This window comes from Hirundo rustica, chromosome Z, assembly GCF_015227805.2.
Source record: "Hirundo rustica isolate bHirRus1 chromosome Z, bHirRus1.pri.v3, whole genome shotgun sequence".
In the NCBI taxonomy this organism is placed as follows: domain Eukaryota; kingdom Metazoa; phylum Chordata; class Aves; order Passeriformes; family Hirundinidae; genus Hirundo; species Hirundo rustica.
The window spans coordinates 55,911,817-55,928,188 of NC_053488.1; the positions used below are offsets into that span (position 1 = coordinate 55,911,817).

The following is a 16,372-nucleotide window of genomic DNA, read 5'->3' on the forward strand; positions in this document are numbered from 1 at the left end:
TTTCTCAACAATGTCTGCAGCCAGCAACCTAAAAACCTCTTCCAGCATAGCAATGACTGAAACCATTAACCAACGTTGAACTCATTTTTTTCCCTTCACCTTATAAAGCTAAAAAAGATTAACAAAAGCAGCCATGGTAACAATCACAAACACAGTCATATGAGGATATCTTTTATGCCCCAAGTTAGTCCCGAAGTCAACCCACTCATGTATTTTTAGCTATTCTCCCTGATGAAATAGCACGGTCACTAATACTTTACTGATCTTTTTCAACAAAATGTCATCAAACAACTATCACTAACAGTGTTGCAAATACATGGCGTTAATCAGTGGATGTAAATGCAATCAGTCAGGAATGGTCCTCTCCCAGAGGGTCTGACAGTGAGGATTTTTTTCCACTGGGACAGAAACAAACAATGAAGTCCATTTGATGCTCTAAAGTCTGTTCTGTGTTAGACTGGCAGTCGTGGTGTAGCTGTGAAGCAGTGTGGCTAGACAACACAACTGGTTTTTAAATAGAGGCTGCTATCTTTCTGACAAAATTAGAGGCAACTGCTGGAAGTATCTATTATCAGAGCACCTCTCCTATGAGGAAAGACTGAGAGAATTGAGGCTGTTTATCCTGGAGAAGGTTCCAGGGAGACCTTACTGCAGCCTTTCAATACTTGTAGGGGGATCATTAACAAAAATTAGGACAAACGTTTTAGCAGCATCTGCTGCTACAGGACAAAAGGCAATGGCTTTAAACCAAAAGAGGGTTGATTGGGTTAAATACAAGGAAGAAATTTTTTTATAAGGACAGCTGTGAAATGCTGGGCCAGGTTACCCAGAGATGTGGTAGGTGCCCTATCCCTGGAAACATTCTAGATCAGTTCAAATGGGGCTCTGGGCAACTTGATCTAGTTTTAAGATGTTCCTGCTCACTGAAAGGTGGGTTGGACTAGAAGGCCTTCAGAGGTATCTTTCATCTCAAACTATTCTGTAATCCTAAGATTTTCACTAGGCAAAAATGAAGATATTTTTAAAATCATTGTGAGTACAAAGTTTCACTCCAGGCTTTATCTGTGATTACTAGGCCAAAAAAAATTATTTTTTTTAAATTTTTTTTTAGAAAAAATACAACTTCTGTCAGACAGGAAACAGCATAAGCAATCAATTTATTTCAACCATGAAGTTGTTCATTATTTAAAAGAGTGTAATTATAACACTGAATGGTCAGTGTTGGTGACTTTCTTCTTCTGTTTTAGGATAAAATGCATTTATGTTGGGGGCAGTGAATTAGGTATTAAATACAAATGGGTTCTCACAAGTTGTGGCTAAGTTCCTTCCATTCTCATTTCTGAAAGATAATCCTCAAATAAGTACGATATATCACAACAGGAAGAATTAATGAATGAATGCATCAATAAATGCTTCCTACTGCAGGGCTCACCCCAAATTCTTTGTAATACTTCTAAGGAGTTTACAGACCTTTATTAGTTACATAAAAATCCCCAAATCTACTTTTCCTGAACACTTCTGCCCCTTTTCATAACATCAAACCATACAACTAAACATTAGCATGGAAGAGAGTCAATGACCCTGTGTGTACTTACCATGTACCACATGCTTGGCCACTTGGGATCATTGAAATAAGTGGATTGAGTGCCACCAGGTTTATAATCCCTCTTTATCCTTCTTTTAACTACCTGCTGTTGTATCCACTCCACCTGCCAACCAGGAAAACATATGGAGAATGTTAGGGTTCTGTGGAGATTATCAAGGAATGTCTGAAAACTTGAGACTGCTCTCATTACCATATTCCAAGGCATATTTTGTATTAAAGAGTTCATTTTGGCAGTAGAAATCATGCAGGTCACCTTGACATACCGTTCACTAAGGAATACCTTCATTTAGCTAGTGTTACAAATACCTGAATAATTGCTTAAATACCCTGCTAGAAGGACTTCATGGGGTATTACCTTTTAAATACTATTATTTTCTGATTTTTCTTTATCAGACTTACTTTTCTTTTGAATTTATAAAAACTCATACACAAAATCTAACAACATATTACAATGAGGATTTAATTGGATTTCTAAAAGGGTGGATTTGTTTTTATTTTTATCTTTCTCTTCCAGAAAACAAAAACTTTAAAAATATATTCAAGAGTTTTGCTTTTAGACCAATATCTAAATCACCTTCACGACTTGGAAGGGGAAAAACCCCTCAGAATTAAATTTTATTCTAAGTAAAGTGATCCTTGTCAAGATTTTCTCAGAGAGGCACTCTGGAATTTTATTTCACACTAAGCACTGTAAGAAATAGCTGGATACTGAGCAACAGCTCTAATTAAAACAAACACAAAAAAGAGCTTAAACAGGAAAAGAAATATAAGGGTCAAAAATCAAAAAGTTATTTTTGTCTGTCTGACACACTCTTCAAAGATTCATGATACATCCAAAGAAAGGCAATACCAAAAGTGACATCAGCCTTAGAGCAGAGAGACTGTGCAGCTATTTCTGTATTACCTACTCTAAATAGGAGCTAGTTTCAATAAATGTAAATAATATTAACTAACCACAGAAAAAGTCCATGGTATATTCACACACATCTAGCAGCTTATATTTCTGCTGAATTGTTTCAAGGGATATAACTACAAAAATTCAATTCATAGCTCTCCAAGCAAGACAGCCATCTTCTCCTAGCAGCCAACTTTGCACCTTTTATTTGTGCTGTTTGTATATCTATGTATGCACACAAACATACAAATATATCATAGAAGTTACTTTCAGCTCATATATTTGTTTGTCACTGGTCAGAGATGGTATTAATATTTTCTTTTAGCAGGCAAATCTCTCTACTGTGCATTCACAACACAACTTCAAATCCTTAGGTAGACATACCACAGCACTCTGGCCTCTATTTCTTGGCCAGAAAAATATGCAGAAAGACATCTCTGAATTTGTCCAGAGAGGATTTCTAGGACAGTCATTACAGAGGTTGGATGGATTTCATAGCTTTCTTCATAAAAAAGAAATTAAATTTTCTCCTTCCCAAGAATTAACTTCAGGATCAAAAGTATTCTTCTAGAGGTCAAATTATGCAGTCTAAGAACACAGACTATCAGGTAGAGCTGAAACTCAATTCTCTGTGAAATCTTCTAGGCACAATCGTTAGTTACTGTTTCTGAGAACTGAGAAAGTTGACAGTGGGCCTTTCTCTCTTGCTTATTGTTTCCTCTTCCAGCACAGTTTGAAATCCCCATGACACGACAAGAGCTAACTGCTCCCTTCAGTTCTGACTGAACCAGGTGTCCTCTGCAGGAGGTGATGGCTAGTCAGTCTCAGGACGTTTGATGTAACAAAGTTTGGAGGCCTGTAGGATACACAAAGCATGTCTGGGCAAAGGCCAAAGAAAGTCAAGTCAGAAGACTTTGGTAATCACTAAGCCTAATAGCTGCTTTAAACTGGGATCAACAAGCCTCTTACCTAGGTCTCTCCTCCGTCAAAAAGACTGCTATTTAACTGAATAATGAACCCTGTTCTCCTGACTTCTGCTGCTAATACATGCTTTCTTTTCCAGAACCTCACAACAGAAGCTTATTATTCTTCAAATCTTCTTTTCTTGCAGGTAGCCCATATCTCCCAACACATCACAAACCAAGAGACTGGCATCCTACGTCCTGTTTAGTCCCCACCTGCCTGGACTGCCACAGACCATTGGCCTCACTTCTCCTATTACTATGATTTAGCAGTCATTAACAAAAAAGCTTCAACAGATCTGAAAAAGCAACCATGGCTTTCAGGGCTTATACAGATCCACTTTCCGAGTCATGAGTCTCAGTGCTAGAAACATGTTAAACTGACTGAGGGGCCTCAAGCTTCTATGCTGCAAGAGTATTTACTGTTATCTTGACTTGCCCTTTGCTGAAGGGATTAACCACATGAGTATGTTAACCATGCTGAGAAAGTTTTAAGTGAACCAAATTCAACACTTCACAGGCCAAAACCACACAGAGCACATCATGCCACACAGTAACTCACTCCTATCTTGAATCTGCAGAGAGGAATTAAACATGCCTACCAGCAACATAATCTAAGGATCTGATAGTGTTGTAGAAATGTCCACAAAGACAAACCAATAAAACAGACCAAGCAGAAGTGGATTAAACCTTCTGCCACTGATACCTCTTGTTTAGATGCATGAACATTAATGAAAAAAGTCACCAACACTATTATTGCCTAGAGGAGCCATAAATCAGAGACCCAGGACATCTAACTTGGCATTAGGGACTCCTGTGTGTTAAGGCTTCTATAGGAAGTACAATTAGCAACTGTGAGGATTTTTGGAAAAACACCTTTTTTAATGGAGCCAAAGAAGTTGGCTCCAGGAATATATTCCTGGAGCCTGAGCAACACACAGGTTTAAGCAGAACTCCAGCAACCTAATACCATTTCTATATAGATAAAATAAAAGGAGTTTTCCTGACTAGACAAACTGTTAGCCAAACTGTTTACTCATTCACTGCAACCTGTTGTCTTCATTGAGTACTGTCTATTCAGCTACAAATATCTGCTGATCAATTAAAAGATTTAAAGGCAGCATAGTACTGGTGGAGACTGATGCATGCATATACTGCTGCCTCAAAAAAAAGCCCAATTAATTTCTTTTCTCCATTTCCTTTATTTCAGACAGTACTACGGAGAATATCTTCAGTTATTTAGTCCAAGCAATCATAAATACTGCAGCACTGCACACTTCCAGTTTATTTGAATATACATAATTTGACACACAAAGAATTTTCAATATATGTATATGCATGTGTTTGTACAAGACTTTGTATCAACTGAGTTAATCTACAAGCCTGCAGTATAGTAGGTGGTTATATTTTAGTGAGATACAGGTATATATTTTTTTATATCTTATCTACGACCTTTTAACAAAAGACTCTCTGTTGCACGGTATGCCCCTATTACATGCTGTATGTTGCCCATAATTCCTATTTCCTCAGCTGTTAGCAAAATTAGGGAAAACACAGGAAAAAGTAATTTTGCAGAAATGCTATGCAGCTTGCATGATCAGTCTCAAACCCAGCAAAAGCAACTTATCTTCCCACAAGACTTAACGATAATTTTATGTATGCATAGAATTGCTCTAAGTAAAATAATTTCATACAAATAAAGATGTGAGCAAATGGCACATTTGCCCAAGTATGCATGTGGGAAGACAGTGCAGGTAGCTCTTTAGTGATGGAATGCAAGTGTCTAGATGGAATAGACTAGACTCATCTAGAATATTTCAGTTGTAAGGGAGCTACAGTGACCATCTAGTCTAACTGTCTGATCGATTCAGGGATGAACAAAAGTTAAAGCACAGCATTGAGGGCCTTGTCCAAATGTGCCTTTAAAACTGACAGGCCTGGGGCATCAAGCACCCCTCTAGGAAGACTGATCTCTTTGACCAACTTTTTTGTAAAAAAATGTTTCCTGAAGTCCAGTGAGCTTCTTCTGATGCAACTCTGAACTATTCCCGCATGGTAAGAGGATATCAGGAAGAAGAGATCAGCATTTCCCTCTCTCCATCCTGTCCTCGGGAAGCTGTAGAGGGCAATGAGGTTGCTTCTCAGTCTCCTTTTCTTCAAACTAGACAAACCTGGTGTAAAACATTAGGATTCATTTTGTATAGTACAAGTAACCACATCAGTGAAAAGGGGAAGTCAAACTGACCACTCGCAGTCAGGGACCATGCACTGCTATGAGGGAGACAATGCAGGATGTTAGACAGAGTAAAATATCCTGACATGCCTGATCACAGTTCTACTTATAGCTTTGCCTGGAAGGCATTCAGCAAGTCCCTTGAGATCTGTTGATTGATTCTGAGATCATATTGATAAAACCTTTTAAAACTTAATTTAAACATCACGGGAAGACAATATACTCATCTGACAAGTCAATGCATACAATTTTGTTTATGGAAAATATCCCTTCTACTTAAATGGAATCGTTTACATTGTACAATCACTAGGTTATATTAATGAAAACAAGGTCAAAACTCGGAAGTTATGTTAGTACTGTAACACATATTACCTCTGAGTATTTTATGGGTATTCGTCCACAAGTTACTGTAGAATGCCTGGTATATTTTGGATTTGTTTGATTCTATATGGAAGGAGCTCAGTTGTGTAAAAAGAATATTTCTGGAGTAATTAATTATACAGATTCTCATTTCTTGCCAAATGGTGAGTCTATGCAAACAATGAAGTTCATTTTAACATTTCTATAAAGTCACACTTACTGAGATGTAACAAAAGACATTTTCCCATTGACCTCAGCCTCAAAAGTTTCATTTCCTGAGTGTCTAGAAATCAAAGCCAAGCCAGACTGGAGACCAAACTATTTTTAAAATATCTTCATTTTAAACTATTTTAAACTATCTTCATTTTCAGTTTCCTCAATTCAGGACTCACAGCATTGTTTTGCGCATGATGCAGCTCTTCTTCACAGACCTGCATGGAATACTGGTATGGCAATAAAACTGCTTTGAGTGAATTCAAGCACTCTTTTTCTCTCTTTAAGTGCCAGAATTTGAAATTAAATGTAATCTCAGTGTGACTCAAAATTACTTTCTACCATTTTCATTTTCATTGATTCAATAGAATTCTTGGGAAAAAAGCCCCATGTAGGTATGCTGCAGTAAGATCTCCCTCACCAAGAATTATAAACTGTGAAGATGAAAAGTTTGATAAATGAAAAAAACATTACATGCTGGAAAAAAAACCCACCAATTTATCAAAGCAGCATGATTTTTAACATACAAACATTGCTGTAAAAGAGAATTTTTTTCAAATATACCATGAGAGGGTCTGCTTGAATAAACATTTCAGAATTATTAAAAATGTGTCAACTCCAATATGTGAAAATGCCATTACTATGCAGAAGTTACAGGCAAGCTGAAGATGTAATCCTTTCCATTTTGAGGAAAACATGCTTGGGGTGAAAAATTTTTCTGACTCTGAAGTTATAAATTCCATACCAGAATCTGTGACTTTTATGACAAAATTCAGTGTGAAGGTGTGGGTCTGCTAAAGAGATTCTGAAGGTACACTCCTAATTGAAATTGATACTGTAACTCTTGTGCTGCCTCATTTGCCTACACCTGTAAGAAGAAACTGGAAATTCATCCTTAGATAACATGAAAGGAGTTGCCACATGAACACTACAGATTAAAGAGAAAATGAGAGAAAACCCAAACAGAGGACAGGGAGGATAATGCCCAGTAAACAGATCAGCAAAAGGGACTACCTTATCATATGGAAAACAGGCACTGAACAGAAATGCAGCACTGTTACTTGGAGTTTGTCTACAGATGGATAGCTCTAGGCAAGAATCCTCCCTCCCAGTTACATCTGCATCTGTTACACTTCATTCTTTACTTGCCTAAGGACCATCAGCACTTGTACATGTGAGTTCTGAAAGACCCTGCTACTAAAAGAAGTGAGGCTAGCGTACTCTGAGACAGAATATGAGACTGCTGTCCCAGAATAGGCCATAGGAGAAAAAAAAAAATTGCTCCAACAGTTCCTGTCTTGGCAGGATGCCATCCAGAGAGATGTTGACAGACTTCTGAGGTGAGCAAGACCAAGCGTATGGTGCTGTACCTGGTCAGAGTAATCCTAAATCTCAATACAGATTTAATGAGTGGATTGAGAGCAGCTCTGCCTATGGGTGGATGAAAAACTGGACATGACCCAGCAACGCACATTTGCATCCCAAAAAGCCAACTGTATGCTGGGCTATATCAAAAGACACTTCCACTCTACTTTACTCTCTGGAGTGCTGCATCCAGCTCTGTGGTCCCCTGTATATGACAGGCAAAGGAGGGCCACGAGGATGATCAGATGGCTGGAGAACCTCTGCTACAAGGAAAAGCTGAGACAGTTGGAATTGTTTAGCCTAGAGAAGGTCTTTGGGGAGATCTTACGGCAACCTTCCTGTTGTTGAAGGAGACCTATGGAAAGGATGGGGAAGGTCTCACTATCAGGGAGTCAGTATAGTGATAGGATATGGAGTAATGGTTTTAAACAGCAATAAAGTATGTTCAGATGGGATATTAGGTAAGGTGAATGTTCTTTACTCTGAGGATGGTGAGGCACTGAACAGGTTGCCCAGAGAAGCTGTGGATGCCCCCATCCATGGAAGTGTTGAAGGCTACGCTGGATTGGGCTTTGATCAGCCTGGTCTAGTGGAAGGTGTCTCAGCCTATAGCAGGAGAATTGGAACCAGATGATCTATGGCTTTTCCAAACCAAATGACTCTATGATTCTATGTTTCTAACAAAACAAGTAAGCATCTTAGCTGTCTTGTCATGAAGTTTTCTGTGCTACTAGCTGTACGTAAGTTTGACAACATTCCGTTTTTGCATTTCACCTTGTAATGAAACCAAAAGGTCAATGATTTAGGGTTACAGTGAGGAGGACATATTAACATCCAAGGGCCATACCCAGGTTAGTGAGGAAGAGAACCAAGCCATTACTCAGGAATGCAGGAGAGATAGTGAAGACTATTGACACACCTCTTGCTAAATATGTGCAGTCACAAAAGTGAGACACCCCCCGCCCCCAAAATTGGACTTCTCATCTTAAGAAGAATTTTGTGTAACATTTTTTTATCATAATTAAAACCCCAGCTATTTTATTAACCTATTATTCTTTGACTCACAATAGCAACAGACACTTTTCACCATAAAAATAGGTGAAGACAGTTGGTAAAGTAAATGTTGATATAGGTCAAGACCACGGAAAATTATTGCAGATACCATTTCACAAATGTAGGGGTCTAAAGTTGGATAAAATGTTATTGATTCCAGCAGTGCTATGTGATGCATTCTGGCTGATTAAGAAAGTGTTTCTTCACCAAGTGTCAAAGACACTCCACAATCAAAGCAGTTGTCATAATTATGCTACACATTCTCAAAAAAAGGCAAGATAAAACAAGAAACAGACGTTAACACAGGCTGAGCAGAAACCAGAAAAGCAGAAGGAAAAAGACAGCAGATAATCCTTGAAATTACCACTTAAGCCAAAGAAACACATCTTGCACAACAGCAGGCCAAGTTACTGCAGTGTCTCCCGTGGACCAACGCTGAAATTCAATGCACATTTTTCCACCTCACAGCCACAGAGAAGCCAGTCAGTTCTGGTATGACTTAAGTGTTTTTTATCTGCTTTGCTATATAATTGTGATCAATTGTAGTAGTATAGCCATACCTCCACATCCATGAGGTACAAGAATCCACAGCTATGCATTTTAATGTAACTGAAGTGTCTTTGCCTTTCCCTTGTAGCCTTCCCACCCCTACAGCTTCACATAAATCCATATATATCAGCCTAAAACATTGTGGCAAAGAAGTCTTCTTCCTTTACGAAAAAGACTGTAGAGGAATAAATTGTGAAGAGAAAAGGGGACAGCCTGGCTAGTGATGAAGGAAGACAGGCTCTCTCCCGAGGCAGTTTAATAGCAGCCACAGCTGCTGGGAAGGGCAAAAGCATCACACTGAAATTCAGGACAAGCTCAGCATACCTGTTGCTGGCCAGGATCTCTGTATGACTGGAAAACCAGTGAACAATCAAAGGCAAAAGGACATACATTTTCTCTCCTTGGGGAAGTCTTGACATGTTTTCTACTCACAGTCACAACTGCAGTAACTGATGAGTGAACGTGACTACAGCCACTACCCAGCCTCCGCCCTTCTTGTGTGTTGTACCACAGCTGACCATAAAGCAGTTCAAAATTACAGGATTGAAATCACACAGCAGCTTTGTGGGAGAGCTGAGAACAAATTTCAGGGAGTCTGGACTCCTGGCCAGTGGCTTCCAGCAGGACCAGCCCCAGATGTCAGACACAAAGAGCAAGCATCTAAAGCATTTCGGGATTTTTCCCTTTCACAGATCTGAAGTGGCCTAACCAGCTTGGATGTTCTGGTCTGTTTCTAAAATAACAGCCTTGGAACAGTGAGGAAAAGACTTTACAGCGTGAGCTTAAAAGCAACTCCTACATTTATACAACGTAGTTTATAATTTTTAGCCACAGGTCATACACATCACCTTGGAACCAATCAGGAGCTACAAGCTCACAATTTTGAACACAATTTTAAGAGACCTCTAATTGATGGGTCAGCTTGGTACAGTACCTAAAGCTCTGCTTAGACCATTGACGACAATGTTAGTACCTAAAAATACCTAGTCTCGGGACAACATAATCATCTTGAATTTCAATACAGCTGAAGGATTAGTGTTACTATTGTTATGAACAAATCAGTAGACAATTTAATATAAAGTAATTTTATTTTGCCATTTTAAAAATACTAACAATCTGAAATAGCCACAATAAAGGAGACAACCTAGATCCCATGTTACCAAAGTTGGGGGATGCTGATGGTGACATTTCTGGGTCTTCCTCTTCTAGATTGGTATCTAGAGGAGGCAGGTGGCTCTTCCTTGATGGATGGGACATCTCCTGTTTGGCCATTCCTTTTGGTTGCTAATCTGGGCTTCACCCTGCTATTGTCTGGAGTCTCTACATTTGCAAATCAGTCTTGGCAAACAGGAGGGTTTTCACATCTTGGTGGAAACCCTCTGCTTGTAATACAGTTTATAGTTTATAACATATAGAACACAAATTTATCACAAAATATCTATCACACTGTCACTCCGAACATAAACTTTTATGGCAGAACTTCATCTATCTTAGGCCTAAAATTACATATTCTTAATAAACCAAAAGGCTGATGCAGTGTCCACTAGAGGATAAAACTCTGAGCTCTCTAAACTTCATTAGCTTTGGAATCTAACATCTGGCAGCTGAACTATCTTAGATTTCATGTCTGTATTACTGTAGCAATTACTATATATATTTTTAAAAACTGTAGAAATTTCTGATATGATTTTTTTCCTTCCTTAGGTTAATCCTTCAACTCATGTCATAAATCATGCAACTACTTCAGACATCTGCATGTGCTATGTGATATATGTCCTAAAGTTAATTCGTTTTAAGTAATGATATGTAATTCATTCACCGCAGAATGTAATAACGTACCATGTAACATTGATCCACTTTAAGTTTGGTTTAAGATCAGTAAACTCAAAGGTGTGTACAGGGTTAACTGAGATGAAAACTACACGGAGGGACACGAGGAATTCCTGCCGGGAATCGTTTTAGAAACGGCACAAAAGCACGGAAAAGGGAGATGGGGGCCCTGATGATCTTATGATTACATCAGATCGATATCTTACCTTTTCCGGCCCGGTGTTAACATTTCCAAACCTTCTCTGGACGCAGCAATCAGGACATTGTTCTGCTTTTGAGGAGCTATTCAGGGGACCCCGGACCCGAACATGAATATCTAATGAAGCTACCGCGAGGCAAGAGTCTCACGGTCTCAGCCGGCTCTCAGCGGAGGACTGTATAATAATCCGCAGTATGGGGACCCAGTTTGTGAACAGAGCGGGTAACAGGCTGGCAGAGTCAGTTACCGTGTTCACCCAGTGCCGAAATCCCGGGATTCGACACTGTCCCTTTTAATTGTGGCTACCGGAGACTGTGTTTAAGTCTCAAAATAAAATTCTAAATTTCGATTTACTGAATTTGGCTTGGAAAATTTATTACATGCTACTTTAGGATGGCCTTAGCTCATTTAATGACATCTTAGAAAGACAAATCTCTACCACAGGGTTAAATTAAAATGTCAAAAATACCAGTGTAATTCCAAAAGTGTTGATTCAGTCAAGAGTTTCCCATGGTTTCAACTGCAATTTAGAAAATCCACTGAGAATTTGTAAAATAGTAAAAGTATTCCATGATTAGCGATAAGTAACATCCATCAGTCGTATACTGGACTACCAATATAGTAAATACTGGTATATATCCAGTAAATATAGAGTAAATACATCTCCTGAGTAGACTCTTCACTGACCAAAACACCCTTAACAGAATCTAAGAAAGTATCACAAATAACTCAGCCTATTTCCAGCACTTTTGCTAAATGTTGCTTTGTCAACAAGGAAATTTTTCATGTAAGTCTGACATGGAAAATTTGAGTCATAGAACATATACTAAATATCAAATTGAGGCATTTTCTGATTGGAGTACTTTAAACCACAGTAAAACTTGATCCCATTTGGGTTTATTTGACTGTGCCTGTCTATCTTTAATCATAAGAAAAGGATAAAGTATTTTTTCCCCAAGATGACCCTGTATAAACAGTATATACTTAGAAGTGGTATTTAAAATTCAGAATTGAGCCAAAGTGCTTATACTAAGCTTTGGGTTTAAGAATTTTGTTGAGTTTTACACTTTACGGAAGTATCAGTGACATATTTTACAGCACCACATTTCCCTAGATCCTTGGCATTTCAGATGCCTTTGTAGCATGACTCAATTATTGCTCTTATTTAGAATAGAGACCCTTGAAATCATCAAGTCCATCAACCCAGCACTATTGTTGCATATAGGTAAAACCTTATAAGAGTAACGCCTTGTAAAATCAGGCCTTATTGCTATTTCAGCTGAACTAACAGCTAGCCTGTTAAGTTTCCATGAGAAAGAATCATGAGTTTGCATACGTATTCCAGTAAGAAGGCAGTTTGCATCTGTGAAAAATAAAGTCTATCCCATGAGAATCCACAAAGAAAAAAATGTAAACACCTGTGCAAAGATAGAGCCTTAGCACGTATAAACAAAAGCACCTTCTAACCAATTAATTGAGTGGAAAGAAAGTTACTAACCAATTAGAATTAAACATGATGAATTAGAAAGACGTATAAAAATAGGCTGTAACACTAAGGTATGGCTTTTGCCGCTGAAACTTTGAAGTATCTTGTTTCATTTCTATCTCTAACACGAGGTCCACAATGACACACTAACATCGTGTTCAACATCAAGTGATACTCTTTAGTACCATATCCACAGGGGTTATGAACATCTTCAGGGATGGTGACTCTACTTCCCTGGGCTGTTTCCATACTTTATAAACCATATATATATATATATATATATATATATATATATATATATGTGTGTGTGTGTGTGTGTGTGTGTGTGTGTGTTTGTGTGTGTGTATATGTATATGTGTGTGTGTGTGTGTGTGTATGTGTGTGTGTGTGTGTGTGTGTATATATGTATATTTTTGTTGGTCTTTTTTTTTAATATTGTTCTGGTTTAGGGCAAATCTGGGAGAAACCCTCCAAATAGGGTCTCTTTGGGGAGCAAGCCCAAATGGCCCCACCCCCTGCAACCAGACTGGGAAAGAACCTCCTTGGAGAAAAGTGGAAAAAACTATTTATTTAAGAAACAAAGTGCCCACAAGCATAAAGAATGAATAATATGAAACAATAAAACCTTTCGTTGCTCTGAAATGAAAGTCCTTGCCATGGGTAAGCTCAGCTCTTCCCAGTCTTATCCGTCCCTCTGGAGGTCCAGGCGCTGGTGGGCCCCAGGTGCTGAGCTCCCAGTGCCCCTCTGTGTTTTTCAGTCAGGAGCAGGTTTAAACAGTCCCAAGAAAAAGGAGGGGGGAAAAAAAAAAAAAAAAAAAAAAAAAAAAAAAAAAAAAAAAAAAGTCCAGGAAATTTCTCTGCCTTAGCTAGCTAAAACTAACTAAAAGCAAAAAAAAATATTTCTGTCCTGCTGTCTCACCCGAACACACAGTCTGGAGAAGAATGCAGAGGAGTCAAGCAGTTTTTCTCAAAACAAACTCAGCACTTCTTTCCCTGCTTCACTCTCAAACCCAGTTTAAAAGGAATAGAACACAATATACAGCACAAACAGAACAGACGACTGGGGATTTAAGCATCATAAAGTTACCCTAGGACAAATATGTAATCTAAACCTCCCCTGGCATAACTTGAGACCATTTCCTCTCACCCTGTTATTTGCTACCTGTGAGAAAAGCCCAACTCTCAGCTTCCTACATCCTCCTTACACACAGTTATAGAGAACAGTAAGATCTTCTCTAGTCTGCTTTTCCCCAGGGTAAAGAACCCAACCTCCCTCCGCTGCTCCTCATACGATCTACTCTCTAGAGCCCTCACTAGCTTCATTGCCCATCTCAGGACTTGCTCCAGCACCTCAGCATCTCTACAAAAGTGAAGGACCCAGAACAGAACACAAGATTTGGGTATGGCCTCACCAGTTATTTCCCTGATCCTGCTGACCACACTGTTCCTGAAAAAAGCCAAGGATGCCATTGGCATTCTCAGCCACCAAGGGCACACTGCTGACTGATGTTCACCCACTGTCAACCAGCAACTCCAGATCTCTTCCCACCAGGCAGCCTTCCAACCACTCCTCCCCAGCCCGTAGTGCTGCATTGGGTTGTTGTGACCCAAGGGCAGGACCCAGCACTTTACCTTACTGAATCTCATACAATTGGCCTCAATCTATTGAGTGATTCAGCTGTATAAATCCCTCTGCAGAATCCTCCTATTCTTCAGCAGATCAACACTCCTACCCAGCTTGGTGTCATCTGTGAACTTGCTGAGGGTGTACTTGATCCCCTTAGTTGATAGTCCAGGCTATCAACGAAGGTACTAAACAGGGCTGATCCCAACACTGAGCATTGGGGAACACCACTGTTTCACGGACACTTTGTTTGTATCTGATCTATCATTTCAAGTCAATAGAGGACAACTGTTAGCAGATACCTTTGGAACCAGCTGCCTTCTTCTGCCCTGAAGCTCATTCTTACAATTGTCACTGAAGTTCACTGCTATTAAAAAATTGGTTACTGCCTCTCTTAAGCATCATTATCACCATCAAACTGCCAAATACTACCTGTGAAAGACATGTGGCCAGCCCAAGAAAATATTGCAGTATGACTCTCGGGCAAATGTAAAAGGAATGAAGTTTCTTTTCCTACAGTCAGGAGGACAAAAAAATGTTTTTTCAGCTGCACACCTCACAAAATGTTGACAGCACTTCCAATGAGGCCATATCTCTCAACTTCTGCATATCAGATAACAAAAAGGCTAGAGTGATGCTTGATTAGCAAACCTGCTGGTTACTTTCACTTATTTTAAAGCCCCAGCTGAACCAAGGGTAACATCGCTGTTTTGGCCCTTTAGGATGGCCCCTGTACACATTCTAGCAATTAAAGTGTGTTCACAACAGTCACTCTGTTATGGATTCATCATTCACAACACTTGTCATATTATAAACTGAGAAAAAGAAAATAAAGCTTTTTTTTCCCATGGCTATCATTTATGGGATAGATTTTTAAATTGCATTTACTAGAGCTTTTGGTCTCCAATCACATGACTTATAGGGTTGCAAAGTGGTCTCTACAGTCTTCACAAAATTTCTTTCACCTATGTTTATTTAATTAGAAAGCAATCTCTATGACTATTTCTACACTGTCTTCCACTGGGATAAAAAGACTTTAAATGGTCTAATATAAATGTGATTTTTTTTTCATATGATTACAGTCTAGGAATACTTTCTGTAGTAATAATACAATTTTCTTCTAGCCAAGATAAACCTCAAATGTACAAACATGTATCTTCTGAAATATACAAACTTTAGTTTTGTTTTGATTCTCAGATGTGCTACAGAAGATGTCTGCTCTCATCAGGGAAGACATTTCAGAAGCTCCAAAAACTGCAATGGTTTTCATAAATCTTCCTATTACTACTATTATTTTATCTCTAATCATTCATTCAGTTCCTTTGCCTGCTGACAGGAAGGGCTGAAATGCAAAACTGGATTTTAGTGCATAAACAAACATATAGTAGCCTCAGACAACAGCTTAAAAATCACCTCACTGTATTTACACTATTTGCCAGAATGGTGGGAAAGTTGAAAGAGATATCTCAGTCTCTCACAATGGCAACAATTATCCAAATACCTTCTTCAGACTACATTCTTCAGAGTGTAATTGGGCTAAAAAAATGACAAGCAAGTTTACCAAACATCTGCACTGATCAGGGCTGCAAATATCACTGTTAGTTCCCTTCATGCAAGTCAGGGGAAGTGTCTTAATATAGCAAGGACCCAGGAAAGAAGCCCAAATATGATGAAGAGAAAAACAGATCCACAAGGAAGTGGTATTCGATTTCTTCTTGGCTGAGAAGAGAGTTTTTTTACATCACAGTGTCCAAACACATATGCAGGTCACCAGACTGCTGTACAGTATTCTTCTTCAGACTCACAAATAGTTAAAGGAATGTGAAATGTCTGAAAGTTGAAGTTAAATAATTGCACACAAAGCAAAACCAGAATGTTTTTAAAACTTCTGGATACTTTGTACTGCTGACAGATTTTTAATTAAATTGAAAACTTTTAAAACCTACACTCTGTATCAAGTAGAAATTAATTCTGATGCCCTATGACAGATAATAAAA

The 16,372-nt window shown here is 38.7% G+C and overlaps 1 protein-coding gene across 2 annotated transcripts in view; it reads right to left on the bottom strand.

The window, feature by feature from the left end:
• The window catches only part of PCSK5 (proprotein convertase subtilisin/kexin type 5), a 240,040-nt gene that overhangs the window by 186,497 nt on the left and 37,171 nt on the right, over positions 1-16,372 (bottom strand). For both annotated transcript variants that reach the window (XM_040089345.1, XM_040089346.2), the window contains exon 3: positions 1,596-1,709. In XM_040089345.1, the coding sequence (XP_039945279.1) occupies positions 1,596-1,709 (114 nt within the window). The remainder of the gene's footprint in view (positions 1-1,595; positions 1,710-16,372) is intronic.